The sequence below is a fragment of the Scyliorhinus canicula genome, chromosome 2 (genome assembly GCF_902713615.1).
Source record: "Scyliorhinus canicula chromosome 2, sScyCan1.1, whole genome shotgun sequence".
Lineage (NCBI taxonomy): Eukaryota > Metazoa > Chordata > Chondrichthyes > Carcharhiniformes > Scyliorhinidae > Scyliorhinus > Scyliorhinus canicula.
This window is the reverse complement of record NC_052147.1, coordinates 65,188,508-65,209,687: the sequence shown is the minus strand read 5'-3', so window position 1 is coordinate 65,209,687 and position 21,180 is coordinate 65,188,508. Positions and strand designations below refer to the sequence as shown.

Genomic DNA, 21,180 nt, shown 5'->3' with positions numbered 1-21,180 from the left:
GCAAAGGAGCTTTGGGGGTTCATGGAGCACATGGGAGGGGTTGATCTGTGGAGATTTGGGAGACCGAAGAATAAGGAGTTTTCATTCGACTCCCATGTGCATAAGGTGTATTCCCGGAAAGACTTCTTTGTCATGGACAAAACGCTGCTGGCTGAGGTAGTAGATGCTGAATATTCAGCAATAGTGGTGTCAGACCACGCCCTGCACTGGGTGAACATGCAGTGTAGCAAAGGAAAGGCCAAGTGCCCGCAATGGAGGTTGGCTGTGGGGCTGTTAGCGGAGGAGGAGACGAGTGAGCAGGTGAGGAAGGCCATTCGGGGATACATAAGGATCAATGACACGGGTGAGCTTGAGGCAGGGATGGTTTGGGAGGCATTGAAGGCGGTTATTAGGGGGAATTTATCTCAATTCGGGCCCATAAGGAGCAGGCTGAGCAGGCAGATTTGGACAGATTGGTAGGCAAAATTTTACAGGTGGACAGGGGATACACGGAGTCTCCGGATGACAGGCTTTGAAGGAGCATCAGAGACTGCAGCTGGAATTTGGGCTCATGTCCACAGGTAAGGCGGAGGCACAGCTGAGGAGGGTAAAGGGGGCTGTGTATGAATATGGGGAAATTGCTTGCCATTTCAACACAAGACCCAGCTTCCATGCCCACATGCCTGTCCTGGCCTGCTGCAATGTTCCAGTGAAGCTCAACGCAAACTGGAGGAACAACATCTCATCTTCCGGTTAGGCACGCTACAGCCTTCCGGTCTCAACATCGAATTCAACAATTTCAGATGATTAGCTTTACCCCACCACGACCCCTTTCTTTCATCCCATTTCATTTTAACTGTCTTTTACCATTTCTTTCTTTATATATATTTAACCCCCCTTATCTTTTCCCCTTTTCCTTAACTTTTCTCTCCTTTGCTTCCCCCTTCCCCTCCTCCCACATCTACATCTGTCACAGTTTACCCTCTGATGTTAGCTTCTCTGCTGTTTGGCCTTTCACACCTTTTGTTCTTTCCAGGGACTGCCGTCAGCACTCTTTCCCTTGGTTTCTGCGGCTATTAGCACCTTGTTGGCTTGATTTCAGTGGCTATGACTCATCGTTCATTTTCTCACTCCACAGTATAAGTATTTTGCACTTTCTCTGTCTTTTAGCTTTGACAAGGGGTCATCTGGACTCGAAACGTTAGCTCTTTTCTCTCACTACAGATACTGTCAGACCTGCTGAGATTTTCCAGCATTTTCTCTTTGGTTTCAGATTCCAGCATCTGCAGTAATTTGCTTTTATTTAATATAGCATAGAAGGTGGCTACCATCATGTCCACGCTTGCCCTTTGAAAGAACTGTTGAATTAGTCCCTTACTTGCTTTATTTTCATTGTTTAGAAAACATTTCCTTTTCAGGTATTTATCGAATTCTCCTTGGAAAGCTATTACTGAATTTTGTTTCCACTACACTTTCAGGCAGTGCTTTTCAGATCATAACAAGTCATTGCATTTTTTTTCCATTTATCGCTTGGTTTTTTTGCTATTTTTCCACTGGTCACAGACTCTTTTGCCACTGGAAGCAAGTTTTTCTGTTTACTCAATGAAAACCCAAAAGCAGAGATTCCCAACTGGTGACCTGTGGCGCACTGGTGTGCCGTGACGACTCAAAAGTGTGCCACAAAATAATGTTCAAAATTATTGCAGATTAATGTAAATAAACTAAATATAATCTTCATTTCCAGTTCCATGGCCGGAATCTCCAAATTCCAATAAACTTTGGGCCTCCCATGCATGCGCTGTCTGGGAATGGACCCACATGGTTCGAAATGTTATGCAACATCGACTAGGGCGTGGTCAATTCAGCCCCATTGACTTGGATGTACAACACATTTGAATAAATGTCCAATAATTGCAGTCACCAAGCTTGTAATTTACATTTTATTGATAACAAGAGCGATAATGCAATATGCAGCAAATACAACTGTTTAACAATTATCTAGTTCCTAATCCCAAACTATAACTTGCCCCCACCCTGTATATATACTATACATACAGATACACGCACAAGCCAAACAAACACAGAGGGGAAGAGATGAATGAAGATAATAAGTAAAATGATAAAGAATCTTTGTCTTGAACCATACTTTCCTTCAATCCAGGCTTTCAGGCCAAGGTCTCTGTTTTCAGTCTGCAATCATATTCACGGTAGCTTCATTCATTCTCTGTAGGTTCATATATAAAATGCAGCTCACAGGATTTCTGGAGCGACTGAAGAGAGGGAGTTCAGCCACTCACAGCTCCATCTTCCTTGAGTGCTGTGGCCGCCTAAAATGGCCACCCACAAAGGATAAAGAGAATTGTGGTCAGGTCAGGACACAGACAGTGCACAGCCTCTGTGTATTGTACAAAGGAAAACCAGAACAAACTGAAACTTTCACCTGTTAAACGTCAATCACTGATTTCCTCAGAACAATAGACTCAAATTAAGAAATAGCAACAGTAGCAGACTCCCGGCGCCACCTCCCCTTATTTGGAAATGCCTATGCACTTGGGACAATAACGACTAGGACCCACCCAGCCATCAAGGTACCCGCCCCTAATTGCCGGTATCGATCAGAGTGATCGAGACCCTATTGATCCATTGGATCCTGAGTTAACCCCACCCATAAGGGCGCAAAAGAGAAGGATAAGAAGCCCTGCGCACCTGGGATCGGCCTCTTTTAGGACCGGCCTGTGCTCACTCCAATTGCAGCATAACAACCAGCCACGATCAAGACCACGATCGCTACCTCAGAGATGAGCTGCAGCCGAGACGAACCTGACGACTTCCAGCCGACAAACATGGGGACTCAGATAAAGGCCTTATGTACCCGCACAGAGCCGATCATTAGAAGTTAAGTAAAGGTCATCTTAGTTGATAGGTGTAGTTTTTTTTCTTTTTAAAAATGTTTTGATAGGTGTAGTTTAATACGAAGAACATAGAACATTACAGCGCAGTAGAGGCCCTTCAGCCCTCGATGTTCGGTCGATTTGTGAAACCACTCTAAAGCCCATCTACACTATTCCCTTATAATCCATATGTTTATCCAATGACCATTTAAATGCCCTTAATGTTGGTGAGTCCACTATTGTTGCAGGCAGGATATTCCACGTCCTTACTATTCTCTGAGTAAAGAACCTACCTCTGACATCTGTCCTATATTTATCTCCCCTCAATTTAAAGCTATGTCCCCTCATGCTAGCCATCACCATCCGAGGAAAAAGGCTCTCAATATTGTTGGTCGTTCTGGGTGAGTGTGCTTAACACTCAATTTGGCTCTGTTTCTTTACTTAGCTCTGGAGTCGCCAGGTATCGTTAAGATACCGCCACAAGTTCAAGGTGAAGTTCAAAGCAATAAAACCATACACCAATTTGTAAGTTCAAACAACTGAGTTTATCATACAATTATAATAACTACCCATGCATACGCTAAAAGGATTAAGCTATTCCTACCGCTAAATAAACTAATACTTATCTCGAAGGAACTGCCAGGTCAGGGAACAAGGCCTCTTGCTCTGCTCTGGTCTGCAGACTTCAGGCTGGTATAAGTTAAAAGGGGTCAGGAGTGTCTATCTCTGGTAGCGATCGTTGTGAGACACTTACTTGCTGGCGGCTGCTGTCCGAAACCCTCTCTCTCTCCTTCAGGGTCTTCTTGGCAAAAGCTGATCGACGTGCTGGTCCACGGAGGAGTACTGGTCAAGGAGAGAGGAGGGCTGGACGAGAAGACTGAACCATGTGTGGGTCCTATCTTTTAGAGGTCCCAGGGGTCCGCGGCCCTTTGGGCGGACTCCCTTACCTGCTTGGAATCGATTGGGTCTCTTCCCAATCGACATGTTTGAATCCCCCCAATACTGCGGCTGTTCCTTAGCTACTGGGCGGGTTTTCAGGCTCTTTGTTTTCGAACCTTGTTGGTGCCTGAGTGTCTGGTATCCTTTACAATGTTGCAGTTGCTTCCCCATTTGTGTCCATTGTCTCTGGAATCGTTCCATTAACATGCTACTTATCCTGGTGATTGCCTCATTAGTATGCGGAACGTTCGTTTCGGTGCTGTCTGCTTTCTTAGCAGACAGAATCCACACCTGCTAGGTGCAGCCTGCTGGCGCTGCAAACATTGTCCATTTTATCCTGTATGCTTTGCGTTCCTCCATTTTGTATTCAGGGAATGGCCAACTTCGGTGGCTACACTGTCCACCCTATCTAATCCTCTGATCATCTTGTATGCCTCAATTAAGTCACCTCTTAACCTTCTTCTCTCTAATGAAAACAGCCTTAAGTCCCTCAACCTTTCCTCATAAGATCTTCCCTCCATACCAGACAACATCCTGGTAAATCCCCTCTGCACACTTTCCAATGCTTCCACATCCTTCCTATAATGCGGCAACCAGAACTGCACGCTATACTCCAAATGCGGATGCACCAGAATTTTGTACAGCTGCAACATGACCTCATGGCTCCGAAACTGAATCCCTCTACCAATAAAAGCTAACACACCATAAGCCTTCTTAACAACCATATCAACCTGGGTGGCAACTTTCTGGGATCTATGTACATGGACACCAAGATCTCTCTGCTCGTCCACACTACCAAGAATCTTACCATTAGCCCAGTACTCTGTATTCCTGTCACTCCTTCCAAAATGAATCACCTCACACTTTTCTGCATTAAACTCCATTTACCACCTCTCAGCCCAGCTCTGCAGCTTATCTATGTCCCTCTGTAACCTACAACATCCTTCCGCATTGTCCACAACTCCACCGACTTTCGTGTCATCTGCAAATGTACTCACCCATCCTTCTACGCCCTCCTCCAGGTCATTTATAAAAATGACAAACAGCAGTGGCCCCAAAACAGATCCTTGTGGTACACCACTATTAACTGAACTTCAGGTTGAATATTTCCCATCAACCACCGCCCTCTGTCTTCTTACAGCTAGCCAATGTCTGATCCAAACTGCTAAATCACCCTGAATCCCATGCCTCTGTATTTTCTGCAATAGCCTACTGTGGGATACTTTATCAAACGCTTTACTGAAATCCATATACACCACATCAACTGCTTTACCCTCATCCACCTGTTTGGTCACCTTCTCAAAGAACTCAATCAGGTTTTTGAGGCACGACCTACCCTTCACAAAACGGTGTTGACCGTGATTATCCCTAATCAAATTATTCCTTTCTGGATGATTATGAATCCTATCTCTTATAAACCTTTCCAAGACTTTGCCCACAACAGAAGTAAGGCTCACTGGTCTATAGTTACCGGGGTTGTCTCTACTTCCCTTCTGGAACAAGCAGACAGCATTTGCTATCCTCCAGTCTTCTGGCACTATTCCTGCAGCTAATGACAACATAAAGATCAAAGGCTGAGCAATCTCCTCCCTAGCTTCCCAGAGAATCCTAGGATAAATCCCATCCAGCCCAGCAGACTTATCTATTTTCACACTTTCCAGAATTGCTAACACCTCCTCCTTATGAACCTCAAGCCCTACTAGTCTAGTAGCCTGTATCTCAGTATTCTCCTCGACAACTTTGTCTTTTTCCTGCGTGAATACTGACGAAAAATATTCATTTAGCACCTCTCCTATCTCCTCGGACTCCACGCACAACTTCCCACTACTGTCCTTGACTGGCCTACTCTTACCCTAGTCATTCTTTTATTCCTGACATACCTATAGAAAGCTTTAGGGTTATCCTTGATCCTACCTGCCAAACACTTCTCATGTCCCCTCCTGGCTCTTCTTAGCTCTCTCTTTAGGTCCTTCCTAGCTAACTTGTAACTCTCGACCGCCCTAACTGAACCTTCACGTCTCATCTTTACATAAGCCGCCTTCTTCCTCTTGACAAGTGATTCAACTACTTTAGTAAACCACGGTTCCCTCGCTCGACCAGTTCCTCCCTGCCTGACAGGTACACACTTATCAAGGACACGCAGTAGCTGTTCCTCGAACGAGCTCCACATTTCAATTGTGCCCATCCCCTGCAGTTTCCTTCCCCATCCTATGCATCCCAAGTCTTGCCTCATCGCATCATAATTGCCTTTTCCCCCAGATATAACTCTTGCCCTGCGGTATATACCTATCCCTTTTCCATCGCTAAAATAAACATAACCGAATTGTGGTCACTATCACCAAAATCTAACACCTGTCCTGGTTCATTACGCAGTACCAAATCCAATGTGGCCTCGCCTCTTGTTGGCCTATCTGGCAGGAAACCCTCCTGCACACATTGGACAAAAATGGACCCATCTGAAGTACTCAAACTATAGCATTTCCAGTCAATATTTGGAAAGTTAAAGTCCCCCATAACAACTACCCTGTTACGTTCAATCCTATCCAGAATCATATTTGCAATCCTTTCCTCTACATCTCTGGAACTTTTCGGAGGCCTATAGAAAACTCCCAACAGGGTGACCTCTCGTTTCCTGTTTCTAACCTCAGCTCATACTACCTCAGTCAACGAGTCCTCATCAAACGTCCTTTCTGCCACTGTAATACTGTTCTTGACTAACAATGCCACCCCTCCCCCTCTTTTACCACCTTCCCTGAGCTTACTGAAATATTTAAACCCCGGAACCTGCAACAACCACTCCTGTTCCTGCTCTATCCATGTTTCTGAAATGGCCACAACATCGAAGTCCCCGGTACCAACCCAAGCTGCAAGTTCACCCACCTTACTCCGGATTCTCCTGGCGTTGAAGTAGACACAATTTAAACCACCTTTCTGCCTGCCTGTACACTTCTGCAACCTTGAAACCTTACTCATAACCTCACTACTCTGAACCTCCTGTATACTGGAGCTACAATTCAGGTTCCCAACCCACTGCTGAATTAGTTTAAACCCTCCCAAAGAGCATTAGCAAATTTCCCCCCCAGGATATTGGTACCCCTCTGGTCCAGGTGTAGATCCTCCCATTTGTAGAGGTCCCACCTACCCCAGAATGAGCCCCAATTATCCAGGTATCTGAAACCCTCCCTCCTGCACCATCCCTGTAGCCACATGCTCAACTGCTCTCTCTCCCTATTCCTCGTCTCGCCAGTACGTGGCACCCAGAGATAATAACTCTGTTTATTCTAGCTCTAAGTTTCCACCCTAGCTCCCTGAATTCCTGCCTTACATCCCTATCCCTTTTCCTACCTATGTCATTGGTGCCTATCTGGACCATGACTTGGGGCTGCTCCCCCTCCCCTTAAGGATCCCGAAAACATGATCCGAGACATCACGGACCCTGGCACCTGGGAAGCAACACACCAACCGCGAGTCTCACTCGTTCACACAGAATCTCCTATCTATCCCCCTAACTATGGAGTCTCCAATGACTAATGTTCTACTCATCTCCCCCCTTTCCTTCTGAGCAACAGGGACAGACTCTGTGCCAGAGACCTGCACCCCATGGATTACAGCTGGTAAGTCCCCCCCCCCCCCCCCCCCCCCCCCCCCACCCCACCCCAACCAGTATCCAAAGCGGTATGTAGCTGTGTGTATCATTGCACAGAGTGATTAGTTGTGTATAATAATAAACTGTCTTTTGAACTAACATACTGGTTATGTGGTCATTTGGTCAATACAAGAAACACACTCGCTGCTTATGGTTTGATAGTAAAGTGGCAACAGTGTCCAGGACCCAACTCTGCTTTCCTCAGGTCTCTGGAAATCATCCCACTCATGTAGGACCCGATCACCACCTGTTACTGGGCAGAATACAGCATTTTAGCCAATTCATTATGGCATGTAGGAGTAGGTCACACATAAGGTACCGCCCACCAGGGTCCTTGTTTGTTGGACTTTTTTTGCCCGGTTCCTGGGGGGAGTTGGTGGACAAACCCGACCTAAATTGTATAAGGCAAAAGTATTGTACAAAGGTATGTTCAATGTTACAAAAAAGGTTGCTGGAAAGAAGGGTGCAAGTGGTAGTCCTTCGATAGAGCTAGAGCAAGTGCAAAGCTCATTGGGAGGTAAGATAGCGGAGATTACCTCGGCAGTTGTGACCGCTGCTATCACAGTGGAAATGCTGAGTGTGGTAATGGCACACAAATTCGAGAAAAAAAATTTGAGAAATGTTTTGAAAGTCAAGGAAAAGAGATAATGTAGACCCTCAAAAAGTCTATCGAGGAAGGATTTGGGCCAATATAGGATAAGTTGGGAAAAACTTTGGAGACCGTGGAAGAACACGGAGAGGTGCTGAAGGGTGCGAAGGAGATCTTGTCGTGGAATACCGACCAAATTGCTGCATTGGAAGCCAAGATGCTGTTGGTAGAGGAGAGAAACATGATCCTTATGGTGAAGGTCAAGGAACTGGAGAACAGGTCAAGGAGACAGAAACTCATGATCATGAGGCTGCCGAAGGAGGAGAAAGGCTCGAGGCCAACCAAGTGTTTTCACAGATGATTACAAAGTGAGGGGGGGCGACAGCAGATGCCCCTGTCTGTGCATAGATGCCACCGATCACTCCAGCGAAGGAGCCACCACGGGCAGTGGTAGTTCATTTTCATAGCTTCCAGATGAAAGAGCGGGTCCTGAAATGGGCCAAAGAGAACCGGGACATGAGGTGGGAAGGAAGCAACATTGGGATTTACCGGGACGTCAGGGCAGAGCTGGCAAACAAGCATGCGGCCTTTAATAGAGCGAAGTCGGCACTATATAAGAGAGGAATGCTGTTTGGAGTGTTGTACCCTGCAAAGTTTAAAGTTACGAATAACTCGAATGATCAATTTTTTCAATACACTGGAGGATGTGGAAGCGTTAAGCCAGGAACAAAACTTGGACTTAATTGAAAGGGTTTGAATGGGACTTTAATGGGTGTGGATGGGAAGGGTTTGCTTGGGATATTTCAGTATTCTGCATCCGGTGCCTGTTCGGGTACACGGGGAGAATTCTGAATTCTCTCTGTGTACCCGAGCAGGTGCCGGAATGTGGCAACAAGGGGCACTGCACAGTAACTTCATTGCAGTGTTAATGTAAGCCTACTTGTGACAATAAAGATTATTTATTATTTATATTTTTATTTGGAATTTCATGGACGGGATTCTCCGACCACCCGCCGGGTCGGAGAATCGCCCGGGGCCGGCGTCAATGCCGCCGTGTCCCGCATTCTCTGCCACCAGAGATTCGGCGGGGGCGGGAATCGCACCGGTCGGCGGGCCCCCTGCGGCGATTCTGAGGCCCGCGATGGGCCAAAGTCCCGCCACTGTCAACCCTCTCCTGCCGGTGTGGATGAAACCAACTACCTTACCAGCGGGAGCAGGCGGTGTAGGCGGGCGCTTGGGTCCTGGAAGGGGCGCGGGCCGATCTGACCCCGGGGGATGCCCCCACGGTGGCCTGGCCTGCGATCGGGGCCCACCGATCGGCGGGCGGGCCTGTGCCATGGGGGCACTCTTTTTCTTCCGCCTTCGCCATGGTCTTCGCCATGGCGGAGGCGGAAGAGACCCCCTCCCCTGCGTATGTGCCGGGATGACGTCAGCAGCCGCTGACGCTCTGGCGTATGCATGGAGTTACGCCGGCCGGCGAAGTCCTTTCAACCCCGGCTGGCGTGGCGTCAAAAGCCATTCACGCCAGCCGGTGGAGCGGGAACCACTCCGGCGTGGGCCTCACCCGTCAATGTGAGACTTCCGCACCTTTGGGGCAGCCTGACGCCGGAGTGGTTCACGCCACTCCAACACGCCGGGACCCCCCGCCTCGCCGGGTAAGGGAGAATCCCGGCCCTTGTTTTGTTTTGGAGAGGGTGGGAAGTGTCCAATGTAGATGTTTTTGGGGAGAGATGTTAGAGGGAGGGGGAGCAATGTAATCAGGGGTAATGGTTAAGGCAGCAATATAGAACAGTACAGCACAGAACAGGCCCTTCGGCCCTCGATGTTGTGCCGAGCCATGATCACCCTACTCAAACCCACATATCCACCCTATACCCGTAACCCAACAACCCCCCCCCCCCCCCCTTAACCTTACATTTTAGGACACTACGGGCAATTTAGCATGGCCAATCCACCTAACCCGCACATCTTTGGACTGTGGGAGGAAACCGGAGCACCCGGAGGAAACCCACGCACATACGGGGAGGACGTGCAGACTCCACACAGACAGTGACCCAGCCGGGAATCGAATCTGGAGCTGTGAAGCATTTATGCTAACCACCATGCTACCGTGCTGCCCATATGGAGAATACATGGCCCAAGATGGGATGTTGAGAAATGGTTTTAGTTATTCTTTCGCAGCAGAGGTGGCGGGAGGAGCTTTACTTTATCTTTGTTCATTAGGTGTGAGGCTTCCTCACTGGCAGTTAGGTCTTAGCTTGTGAGCGGGAGTGTATTGGGGGGAGGGGCAGCGGCCTGTGGGATCTGGTTAGACTGGTTTCAATGAGCAACGCATGTTTCTTTGGTGAGGGAGGGGGTTGGCGAAGAGAGAGTATTGTTCTTTGGTAGGTGCTGTGCAGATTTTTAAGTCGACCGCAAGGAGAAGGTGGGGGAGGTGTAGAATGCTGACAGTGACCAGGGGCTTTTATTTGTCTCACCTTATGTGTAGGATTGGCAGCCATCTTGGGTGGAAACCTTGGCTGGCTAGGAATTTTGATTAAGGACGGGACAATTCCTCATGATGGAAATGGCTGAATTGAGAGGGAGGGCGGTGGGAGAAACACGATCAGACTCGTCACTTAGAATGTTAGAGGATTGGGGAGCCGGTGAAAAGGTCGAGAGTTTTCTCTCACCTGAACAATTTAAGGGCTGATGTGGTGCTTTTGCAGGTGATCCACCTGCGGGTGAGGGATCAGACTAGGTTCCAGAAGGGTTGGGTGAGTCAGGTGTTCCACTCGGGTTCGATAGCAGGACGCGGGGTGTGACAAATTTAGTGCAAGTGAGTCCGTTTTGTAGCGGGAAGGGTTGTGGCGGATCAAGGAGGCAGGTTTCTGATAGTCACTGGATTATTGGAAGGTAAGGGTGAATGTATATGCCCTGAATTGGAACAATGTAACATTTATGAGGAGCCTGTTGGCCGCAGAGCCTGTAGGAGGCTCTGAACGCGGTGATTAGAGGGGAGATCATATCACACAAAGCATATATGGATAGGGAGGCTAGAGGGGAGTGCCAGAATTTGGTAGATGACATTTTGGAAGTGGACCATAGATACGCGAGTGACCCAACCCTGGAGATCCTGGCAAGCAGAAAAAAGCTGTAGATGAAGTTTGACCTGTTGTCGACAGACAAGGCAGTGCGGACGTTGCAGTGCTTAAGGGGGGTTACTTATGAATATGCGGAGAAGGGCAGCTGTCTCTTAGCTTGCGAGTTGAGGTGGCGTCCCAGGAGATTATCCAGGTCAGAGACTCGAGCAACAAGCTGGTATCCGGATAAAGTTAATGGAACATTTAAAACTTTTTATCAGAACCTTTATAGGTCGGTGCCGCCAGACGCGGGGAGTGGGTGGGTAGGCCAGCTATGTCAGAGCTTTTGGAGGGCTTAGAGTTTCCCGAGGTGAGCGAGGAAGAGCGTTAGGAGCTGGAAGCACTGTTTGGTTCAGAGGAGGTCCTGGCAACGATGGAGCGGATGTAAATAGGTAAGGTCCTTGGGTCAGATGGGTTCCCAGTGGAGTTTTCCAAGACATGTGCTGGACAGTTGGTTTCATTATTGGTAGGGTTGTTTGAAAACTCTGTGGCACGGGACTTTCTCCCTGTGACTCTGGTACAGGCATCGCTTTCCCTTCAACTGAAAAAAGACAAGGTTCCCGTAGAGTGTGGGTCACACCGTCCTATCTCATTACTTAACGTGGACACTAAGGTATTGCTAAGCTTCTAGCGCTGAGGTTGGAACCCTGTCTTCCTAAGGTGATTGGGTAACACCCTTATTCAAAAAGGGGAGGCATAATGTGGGAAATTACAGGCCCGTCCTTTTGTTGGAAAATTGCTAGAATCAATTATCAAGGATGTAATATCAGGACATTTGGAAAGCCAAAGTACTATCCATCAGAGTCAACATGGTTTTATGAAAGGCAAATCATGTTTGAATAATTTGCTTGCGTTCTTCAAACATGTAACAAGCAAAGTGGATAATGGGGATCCTGTAGATGTCATATATCTGGGCTTCCAGAAGGTGTTTGAGAAGGTGCCGCACAGAAAGTTAATTCACAGGGTGAGATCACATGGGATTAGGGTTCATTTATTAGCTTGGATAGGGCACTTGAGAGTTACAAGTTAGCCAGGAAGGACCTAAAGGGAGAGTTAAGAAGAGCGAGGAGAGGACACAAAAAGTCGTTGCCGGATAGGCTCAAGGAAACCCCTAAGGTTTTCTATAGGTATATCAGGAACAAAAGAATGACTAGAGTAAGATTAGGGCCAATCAAGGATAGTAGTGGAAAGTTGTGTGTGGAATCAGAGGAGATAGGGGAAGCGTTAAATGGATATTTTTCGTCAGTATTTACACTGGAGAAAGACAATGTTGTCGAGGAGAATACTCAGGTTCAGTCGACCAGGCTAGATGGAATTGAGGTTCACAAGGAAGAGATGTTAGCAATTTTGGAAAGTGTAAAAATAGATAAGTCCCCTGAGCCAGATGGGATTTATCCTAGGATTCTCTGGGAAGCCAGGGAGGAGATTGCAGAGCCTTTGTCCTTGATCTTTATGTCGTCTTTGTCAACAGGAATAGTGCCGGCAGACTGGAGGATAGCAAATGTTGTCCCCTTGTTCAAGAAGGGGAGTAGAGACAACCCTGGTAATTATAGACCTGTGAGCCTTACTTCGGTTGTGGGTAAAATGTTGGAAAAGGTTATAAGAGATAGGGTTTATAATCATCTTGAAAAGAACAAGTTGATTCGCGATAGTCAACACGGTTTTGTGAAGGGTAGGTCATGCCTCACAAACCTTATTGAGTTTTTTGAGAAGGTGACCAAACAGGTGGATGAGGGTAAAGCGGTTGATGTGGTATATATGGATTTCAGTAAGGCGTTTGATAAGTTTCCCACGGTAGGCTATTGCAGAAAATACGGAAGTATGGGATTGTAGGTGAGTTAGCGGTTTGGATCAGTAATTGGCTAGCTGAAAGAAGACAGAGGGTGGTGGTTGATGGCAAATGTTCATCCTGGAGTTTAGTTACTAGTGGTGTACCGCAAGGATCTGTTTTGGGGCCACTGCTGTTTGTCATTTTTATAAATGACCTGGAAGAGGGTGTAGAAGGATGGGTTAGTAAATTTGCAGATGACACGAAGGTCGGTGGAGTTGTGGATAGTGCTGAAGGATGTTATAGGATACAGAGGGACATAGATAAGCTGCAGAGCTGGGCTGAGAGGTGGCAGATGGAGTTTAATGCGGAAAAGTGTGAGGTGGTTCACTTTGGAAGGAGTAACAGGAATGCAGAATACTGGGCTAATGGCAAGATTCTTGGTAGTGTAGACGAACAGATCTCGGCATCCAGGTATATAAATCCCTGAAAGTTGCTACCCAGGTTAATAGGGCTGTTAAGAAGGCATATGGTGTGCTAGCCTTTATCAGTAGGGGGATTGAGTTTCGGAGCCACAAGGTCATGCTGCAGCTGTACATAACTATGGTGCGGCCGCTCCTGGAGTACTGCGTGCAGTTCTGGTCACCACATTATAGGAAGGATGTGGAAGCTTTGGAAAGGGTTCAGAGGAGATTTACTAGGATGTTGCCTGGTATGGAGGGAAGGTATTACGAGGAAAGGCTCAGGGACTTGAGTATGTTTTCGTTAGAGAGGAGAAGGCTGAGAGGTGACTTAATAGAGACATATAAGATAGTCCGAGGGTTAGATAGGGTGGACAGTGAGAGTCTCTTTCCTCGGGTGGTGATGACCAACACGAGGGGACATAGCTTTAAATTGAGGGGTAGTAGATATAGGACAGATGTCAGAGGCAGTTTCTTTACTCAGAGAGTAGTAGGGGTGTGGAACGCCCTGCCTGCAACAGTAGTAGACTCACCAACTTTAAGGGCATTTAAGTGGTCGCTGGATAGACATCTGGATGAAAATGGAATAGTGTAGGTCAGATAGGCTTCAGATGGTTTCACAGGTCGGCGCAACATCGAGGGCCGAAGGGCTCGTACTGCGCTGTAATGTTCTATGTTCTAAGACTGGCTGACGGACAGGAGACAGAGAGTCGGGATAAATGGGTATTTTTCTAGATGGAAAGATGTAACTGGTGGGATGCCACAGGGTTTGGTCCTTGGGCCCCAGCCATTTACAATCTATATTAATGACTTGGATACAGAGATAGAAGGTTCTATAGCCAAATTTGCGATGACACAGAATTAGGTGGGGACAGTAAGTTGCAATGAGGAAATAAGAACCGTACAAACAGATATAGATAGGTTAAGAGAGTGGGCCAAAATGTGGCAGATGGAGTTTAATGTGGATAGGTGTGAGGTCACGCATTTTGATCAAAAAAATGGAAAGGCAACTTATTATCTAGATGGGGAGAGACTTTGGGGTGCTCCGATCCAGAGGGATCTGGGTGTCCTCGTGCATGAGTCACAGAAAATGAGCATGCAGGCACAGCAGATAATAAGGAAAGCAAATGGAATGTTGGCATTTATAGCAAAAAGAATTGAGTATAAAGGTAAAGAAGTGTTGTTGCAAACTGTACAAGGCATTGGGAAGACCACACCTGGAGTATTATGCCCAGTTTTGGTCCCCTTATTTGAGTAAAGATGTAGTGGCATTGGAGGCAGTTCAGAGGAGGTTCACTAGGTTGATTTCTGAGATGAGGGGTTTGTCGTCTGAGGAGAGATTGAAAAGTTTAGATCTATACTCTCCAGAGTTTAGAAGAATGAAGGGAGATCTAATTGAGGTATAGAAGATGCTAAAAGGTATGGATAAAGTATAGGTGGAGCTGATACTTGCTCTTGTGGGGCATTCTAAAACAAGATTCTAAATAATCTTAGAATAAGTAGTAGCAAATTTAAAACAGATTTAAGGGAAAACTACTTCTCCCAAAGGGTTATGAATCTGTGGAATTCACTAGCCCAGAGTGTGGTTGATGCAGGGACAGTGAGTAAATCTAAGGAGGAGTTAGACAGATGTTTAATTTGTAATGGGTTGAAGGGTTATGGAGAATGGGCAGGACAGTGGAGTTGAGGCCAGGGATGGTATCAGCCATGATCACGTTGAGGGCATTAGTCTGGTCTGGGGGCTTTAGTGACAGCGTCGCTCCCATTCTTACTGACAAAGGATTCAAAAATCCAGTAGCTGTGCCCACTTTGAAGATATGGAGCCAATTTCGACAACATTTTAAATTAAGGTTGATGTCGAAGCTGCTGCCATCTCTGCTAACTATCTGTTTGAGCCAGTGAGATTAAATGTCATGACCAGGCCTTGGGAAGGAGCTGGAGGGAGTGAGCGATTTACTCCTTGAGGGGGCGATTTACCAGTCTAGAAGAATTGACGGAAAAGTTTGGGTGTTCGGGTTCAAATTCATTCAGATACCTCCAAGTTCTCAACTTTACGAGGTGGAGTTTCCCAACATTCTTTGTGGTACCGCCAACATCAATAATAGAGAGGGTCCTTTTGCCTACAGTGTCAGATGAAGGGGGCACTTCTGATATTTATGGGAGGATTTTGTCAGAAGATTCAGTGTCAGTGGAGGGGGTTAAGGCTAGTGGAAGGAAGAGTTGGGCCCATATTGGATTATAAATTGTAGAGTGAAGCTCTTCACAAGGTGAACTCCATGTCATCGTACGCAAGTATTGGTTTGATCCAACTTAAGGTCGTTTTTAAGGCGCAACTGACCCAAGTTCCGAATAAGTCATTTCTTTTTAGGGGTAGAGGACAAGTACGAGTGCTGTTTAGGAGGTCCGGCTAACCACGCGCACATGTTCTGGTCTTGTCCGAAACTAATGCGTTTTTGGGTCTCCTTATTTAGTACCATGTCGGTGATTCTCAAGATTGAGCTGGAGCCCTGTCCTTTAGCGGCCATATTTGGGGTGTCAGACTTGCCGGAGCTGCAGACGAGTGCAAGGGCCAATGTCCTGGCCTTCTCCTCGCTGATTGCCCGGAGGTGAATATTGCTGAAGTGGAGGTTTCCATTTCTACCCAGTGCTTCAGTGTGGCTGTGGGATCTGATAGAGTTCTGGGCCGGGATTCTCCGAGCCTCCGCGCCGCAATTGCGCTCAGCACGGGGGCGGAGAATGGATGTCAGGCCCGCGATCGGGTCCGCGCTACTCGCGTAATTCTTCGGGTACCGGAGAATCACCGCCAATCGCGCGCGGGCAGTCGACACGGCGCTGGTCGGGGCCATTGAAAGAGGCCCCCGCGTCGATTCTCCGTCGGCAACTGCCCGAGTTCCCATTTGCGTGATTCACTCATGGTTCTACCCGGTGGGCACTCATAGTGGCGGCTGCAGACTCAGTCCGTGACTGCACTGGTGGGGGGGCGGGGGGATCCATCACCGGAAGGGCCTCCAGCACGGCCAGGGCTGCGATCGGAGGCCGTCGATTAACGGGAGCGCGCAGTCTGGGGGGGCTTATATTACTGGGACCAGTCCGCTATGTGGGTCCGCCACATTGCATGGGGTCACCGCATGCGTGTAACTCTGGCTGGAAGTGCAGGGCGCAAGGCCCCATATCAGCAGCCGGAGCTGCGTGAACTACTCCGGGGCCCTGCTAGCCCCCTGCAAAACGGAAAATCACTCTGGACTTTCTCCAGTTCTGTCCAGAGTTATTTGCGCCCGTTTTCCCGCCAGAGTGGGGGTATAGCCCCATTATCAGAGAATTCAGCCCCTTATACCTTGAGAAAGTTAAGTACACTGTTAGGGGAGCAATCAAGGGGTTCTATTGGAGATGGCAGCTTTTTATTGTTTATTTCAAGGAATGGTCACCGTTAGTAGTTAAGGGGGTGGAGATTTGATGAGGAGCTGTTTTATTTTTGGTTTTTTATGCTTGGTGTATGTAATTGTTTATTCTTTCTATTTTGTATTTTACAAATTGAAAGATGTCATGAAACATTTAAAAAAAAATGTTCATTAAGCATCCATTGATCTAAATGATAACGGCAACAAAATAAAGAAAGGAGAATAAAGGGAAGGACCCTTACAGGAATTTTTAACATTGGTCAATGTGCACTGGGCCTAACAGATGGAAAATAAAAATCAGAAATGCACATGCGTGGCCTTTTTGGCCAGCGCATACCTGGTTCGGAATACCAACACAAAACATTTCAAAACGCACATGTACAGCCCTTTCCTGGCTGACGCATGCACAGGAGACCCCAGGTTCTTTGGTGATGTCGACCATGGAGTTGAAGACAAAGGCCCCGTATGCCTATGCAAAAGCACAAAAATTGCACAAAAGCCTGAAGAAGTGAAGGAGACAGGGAGAGGTTGAAGAAAAGGAGAGAGGACAGGGGTCTTTAGAGATAAAAGGCTTTTGTGAGCTGGCAGCTCAGTTGGAGAAAATAGGTGTGCCTCAAAATCATTTATAGTACAGCAGTGTTCCATGACATAAAAAAATTTGGGAATCACTGCCCTACAGGGTATTGAACACTTCTGAACATTTTCACTTAACCTTCTCTGCCCTAATGAAAACAACTATAGTTCCTTTACCTGTCCGCATAAGTGAAGATTTTCATCCTTGATACAATTCTAGAACATCTTATTCTCTAGACCTTGACAACCTTCAGAAAATATGATACTTTGAATTTGCCACAGTACTCCAGCTGGAGCCTAACTATCCATAGAATCCCTACAGTGCAGAAGGAGGCCATTTAGCCCATCGAGTCTGCACCGACCCTCCGTGAAATCACCCAACACAGGCTCACCCCCCCCCCCCCCCCCCCCCCCCCTCCTCACACACACACACACACACAACCTATCCCCATAACCTCATCTAACCTTTTGGACAATAAGAGGCAATTTAACATGGCCAAATCAGCTAACCTGCAAATCTTCGGACAGTGGGAGGAGATTGGAGCAACTGAAGGACACCCATGTAAACACTGAGAGAACATGCAAACTCCACACAGTCATCCAAGGTCGGAATCGAACCCGGGTTCCTGACCTGTGAGGTAACCACGGTGCTACCGTGCCGCCCTAATTATAAATGTTTAGCATTATTTCCTTGATTTTGTAACTGTGCCTCAAAGGCAATTTAATCACATGTCAATGTTATTGTAAAATGACTAATTTCTGGTTTGCTTCAATTCTTCAGTCATTGAATTATTAGAATAATCATATTTTCCTATGCTAAGTATGGGAATATGGTAAAATTACTCATATTCATGAGTTCAACATCGATCAGTCAGAATGTTGCAGTTTTTTAATCAATTGAAAGATCCAGTCACAAGATCTGAAAGTGGGTCAAAATGCTCAAATTCCCTCCCTAACTACACTATGGGTATACGTACACCACATGGACTGCAGTGGCTCAAGATGGCCACCTTCTTAAGGGCAATTGGCGATGGACAACAAATGCTGGCCGAGCCAGCAATAATGCCCACATCCAATGAAAGAATAAAAAAAGTTAAGCAAACTGCAATAATGTATTTGATGAGCTTCTGTGTTTTGGTTAACAAAAAGGTTGGAAACACTTGAGGTGCACATTTACTTTGTTCAACCTCCTTGTATTTTCTTTGTCTAAAGATGTTGAGTAATGTCACTATACCCACAGTTAGCAATTGAAAAATGTGCTACACATGTTTGACATACACCCTGAGTTGCCACTTGCCAGTTACTCAAGAATTGGTTTCAAAAACCTGAACAATTTTCTTGGCCATCAATAAAAGATGCACATTGAGCTAACTGCATATGGTTACCCCTTTGTAATGCTTTGCCTCCAGCACTGATTAAGATTTCCCAAAGCAGCTGCCACCACCACCCAGCATGCTAACTATTGTGTAGTAGTGAGTGATGTGGCATTGAGGATATATGTGTATATATGGATGACAGTATGGTTGCTAGATCATTTTGAAATAATATAACATTGGCATGCACACTTGCAAACCTCTAAATCTGGGAACTTGCAGCCTCCACCCAGTTCCCAAGACTGTAACCTGCATTTCAGCAACAAAATAATGCACCTCTTTAATTTTCTCATTGACTTGGTCTGAAGACTTGAAAGCATGGTGATAGGGGCCAATAAATGTAAAGTATCTAAATGACTCATGTTTTCAAAATGTTATTATGTACGCTAGTATATATAACTATTAACCTTTGCCTTAGAGTTTAGAGTGGAAAATTAAAATGCCTTATAAATAAGTATGTTTGTTTGGAGACCATTGTGCTAAAGAATTAAATATATTTTACATTTATCACTCTTTTGTTCTTAAAACCAGATTAAGAGACTACAGAAGGAGATACGAATATATTCTGAGAAAACAGTGGCTCTGAAACGACAAATTGCAGAAGCAAAAGCCAAATATGGCAACTCAGTGAAGCTTTTGTCAACAGAAATCAGACAATTAAAAGTAATATATCTTTTGCCTGCTGTTTCCCAGATTTTACTTCTTGTAAACACACTCCATGTGTTCTAATTGAAAATTACAGTCTGGGCTTCCTTTCATTTTGTTATGACCAGGTGAGAAGGAGTGAACTAGCTCTTCCATATTCAATCTCTTCAGTTGGTCACAACAAAAGTTTATGTTTCTTTTTCACGAAAATGTGCCTTTCCCAAATCAGAATATTTTCAATAATTTATGCAGTGACTAATAAGGAATCAAATCAAGCAAGTTTTCTTGATTTAAAGAAATGTATTAAACACTAAACCTCTCAAAAATAATAAAAATAGGACGTTACACACACAGGTATCAAAAGAAAGGAAGTTGGGGGTCCAATTTTTAAAACAGTTAAAAGAATATATGGTTAAGAATCCTTCGATTTTCCTTGAGGCATAGATTTTAAACATTGCAGCCAATTTGGGTTAGTTGTATCGGGAATGCGGTCTGATATAAAAGATGTTGCAATTATTACAAGATCTTGGTTCGCTGGTAGGTTTCTGATAGTTGACCTCTTGAACCAGTTAAAAAATCTAAGAGTGAGAGAGAGAGAGAGTGTGCATAACACTTTCTTGACACTCCCTGTGTCACTGTGCAGTGGCTGGCAGTCTGGCCCGCTATACTTCACCCATTTTGCATTTCCAAGGGATTTTAGGTGCGTCTGTCTGTGGCAGTCAGTGTTTTAATATCTGGTAATTTGTATTTTAATATCTCTTCTTTGAACAGTGACAAGTTTCAATGGATCTATGAAGGTTTGTTTGTTTTTTCACCTTCACTTTCTCAGTGTGGCAATACAAGACGGCAGGTGGCTTGTGGCAGCCCTCTTTAGCCTGTATCCTGTCTTTAAAAAGATAAATTACAAATTTATCACACGTCTACGAATCATGCCATTGTGATAATTCACAGAGCTTCACTTTCAGCCAGAAATGTTTCAATCTTTTTGAAGTGCTTTTAGGAGAATTCATGTTTTGAAAACATAAACTAAATATTGGGTGGGTGGGGGGACCACCAGATCCCTGGAGAATTTGAAATTCTATTTGATGCTACATCATGTATGCAAGAAACCTTCCCTAAGCAAGTTTCACACTTCTGAAATTCAGTCAGACGAAGAAGCCACTGTAAAATAACAAAAATAACATAACTGCATAAGTAGAAGTTGTCTGATGTTGCTTGAAAATGATTCAAATATCAAATGCACTTAATACATTTATGAAGCCCAGTGTAATATTAATGCAATAATTACTATTTGAACAAACTAGAAAAATGAAAACTTTTTCAAATAAAGGTTACACCTGTTCAATTTTTTGTGTAAATTGTATCTGTTATCCTTATGATACACAGATTTTGGTGTCGTTTGGTGCTTTCGCGAAAACGTGCATGCAATCGTTAACTTTTAAATCTGTATATTTTAATCTTACCTTTATCTGTTTAATTGTTGATTGCATGGGACAAATTACAAAATAGAGCAATGAAAGCCACACTCCACATGCAAATTTCTATTTCGGAAACAGGGTGTAGCAGACTGCAACTAAGATTTAGGGCGGGATTCTCTGTTGGCTGACGCTAAAATCACGAAATGCGATTGGGCAGAGATTACGTTCTGGCGCTAAAATGCGGCAGGCACCTATTTGATGCCAAATTGCTATTCTCCATCATCTTGACAGCAGCATCAATGTAGTCCAGAACGCACATACAGTAAACACCATTTGCGTGTCATTAGTGGGCCCAACCCGGTATTCCTCTTGGCCTCC

The 21,180-nt window shown here is 45.7% G+C and overlaps 1 protein-coding gene across 2 annotated transcripts in view; it reads left to right on the top strand.

The window, feature by feature from the left end:
• ccdc175 (coiled-coil domain containing 175) overlaps positions 1 to 21,180 on the top strand; it is a 191,839-nt gene that overhangs the window by 138,669 nt on the left and 31,990 nt on the right. For both annotated transcript variants that reach the window (XM_038780307.1, XM_038780313.1), the window contains exon 12: positions 19,271 to 19,402. In XM_038780307.1, coding sequence (XP_038636235.1) covers positions 19,271 to 19,402 — 132 coding nt within the window. The remainder of the gene's footprint in view (positions 1 to 19,270; positions 19,403 to 21,180) is intronic.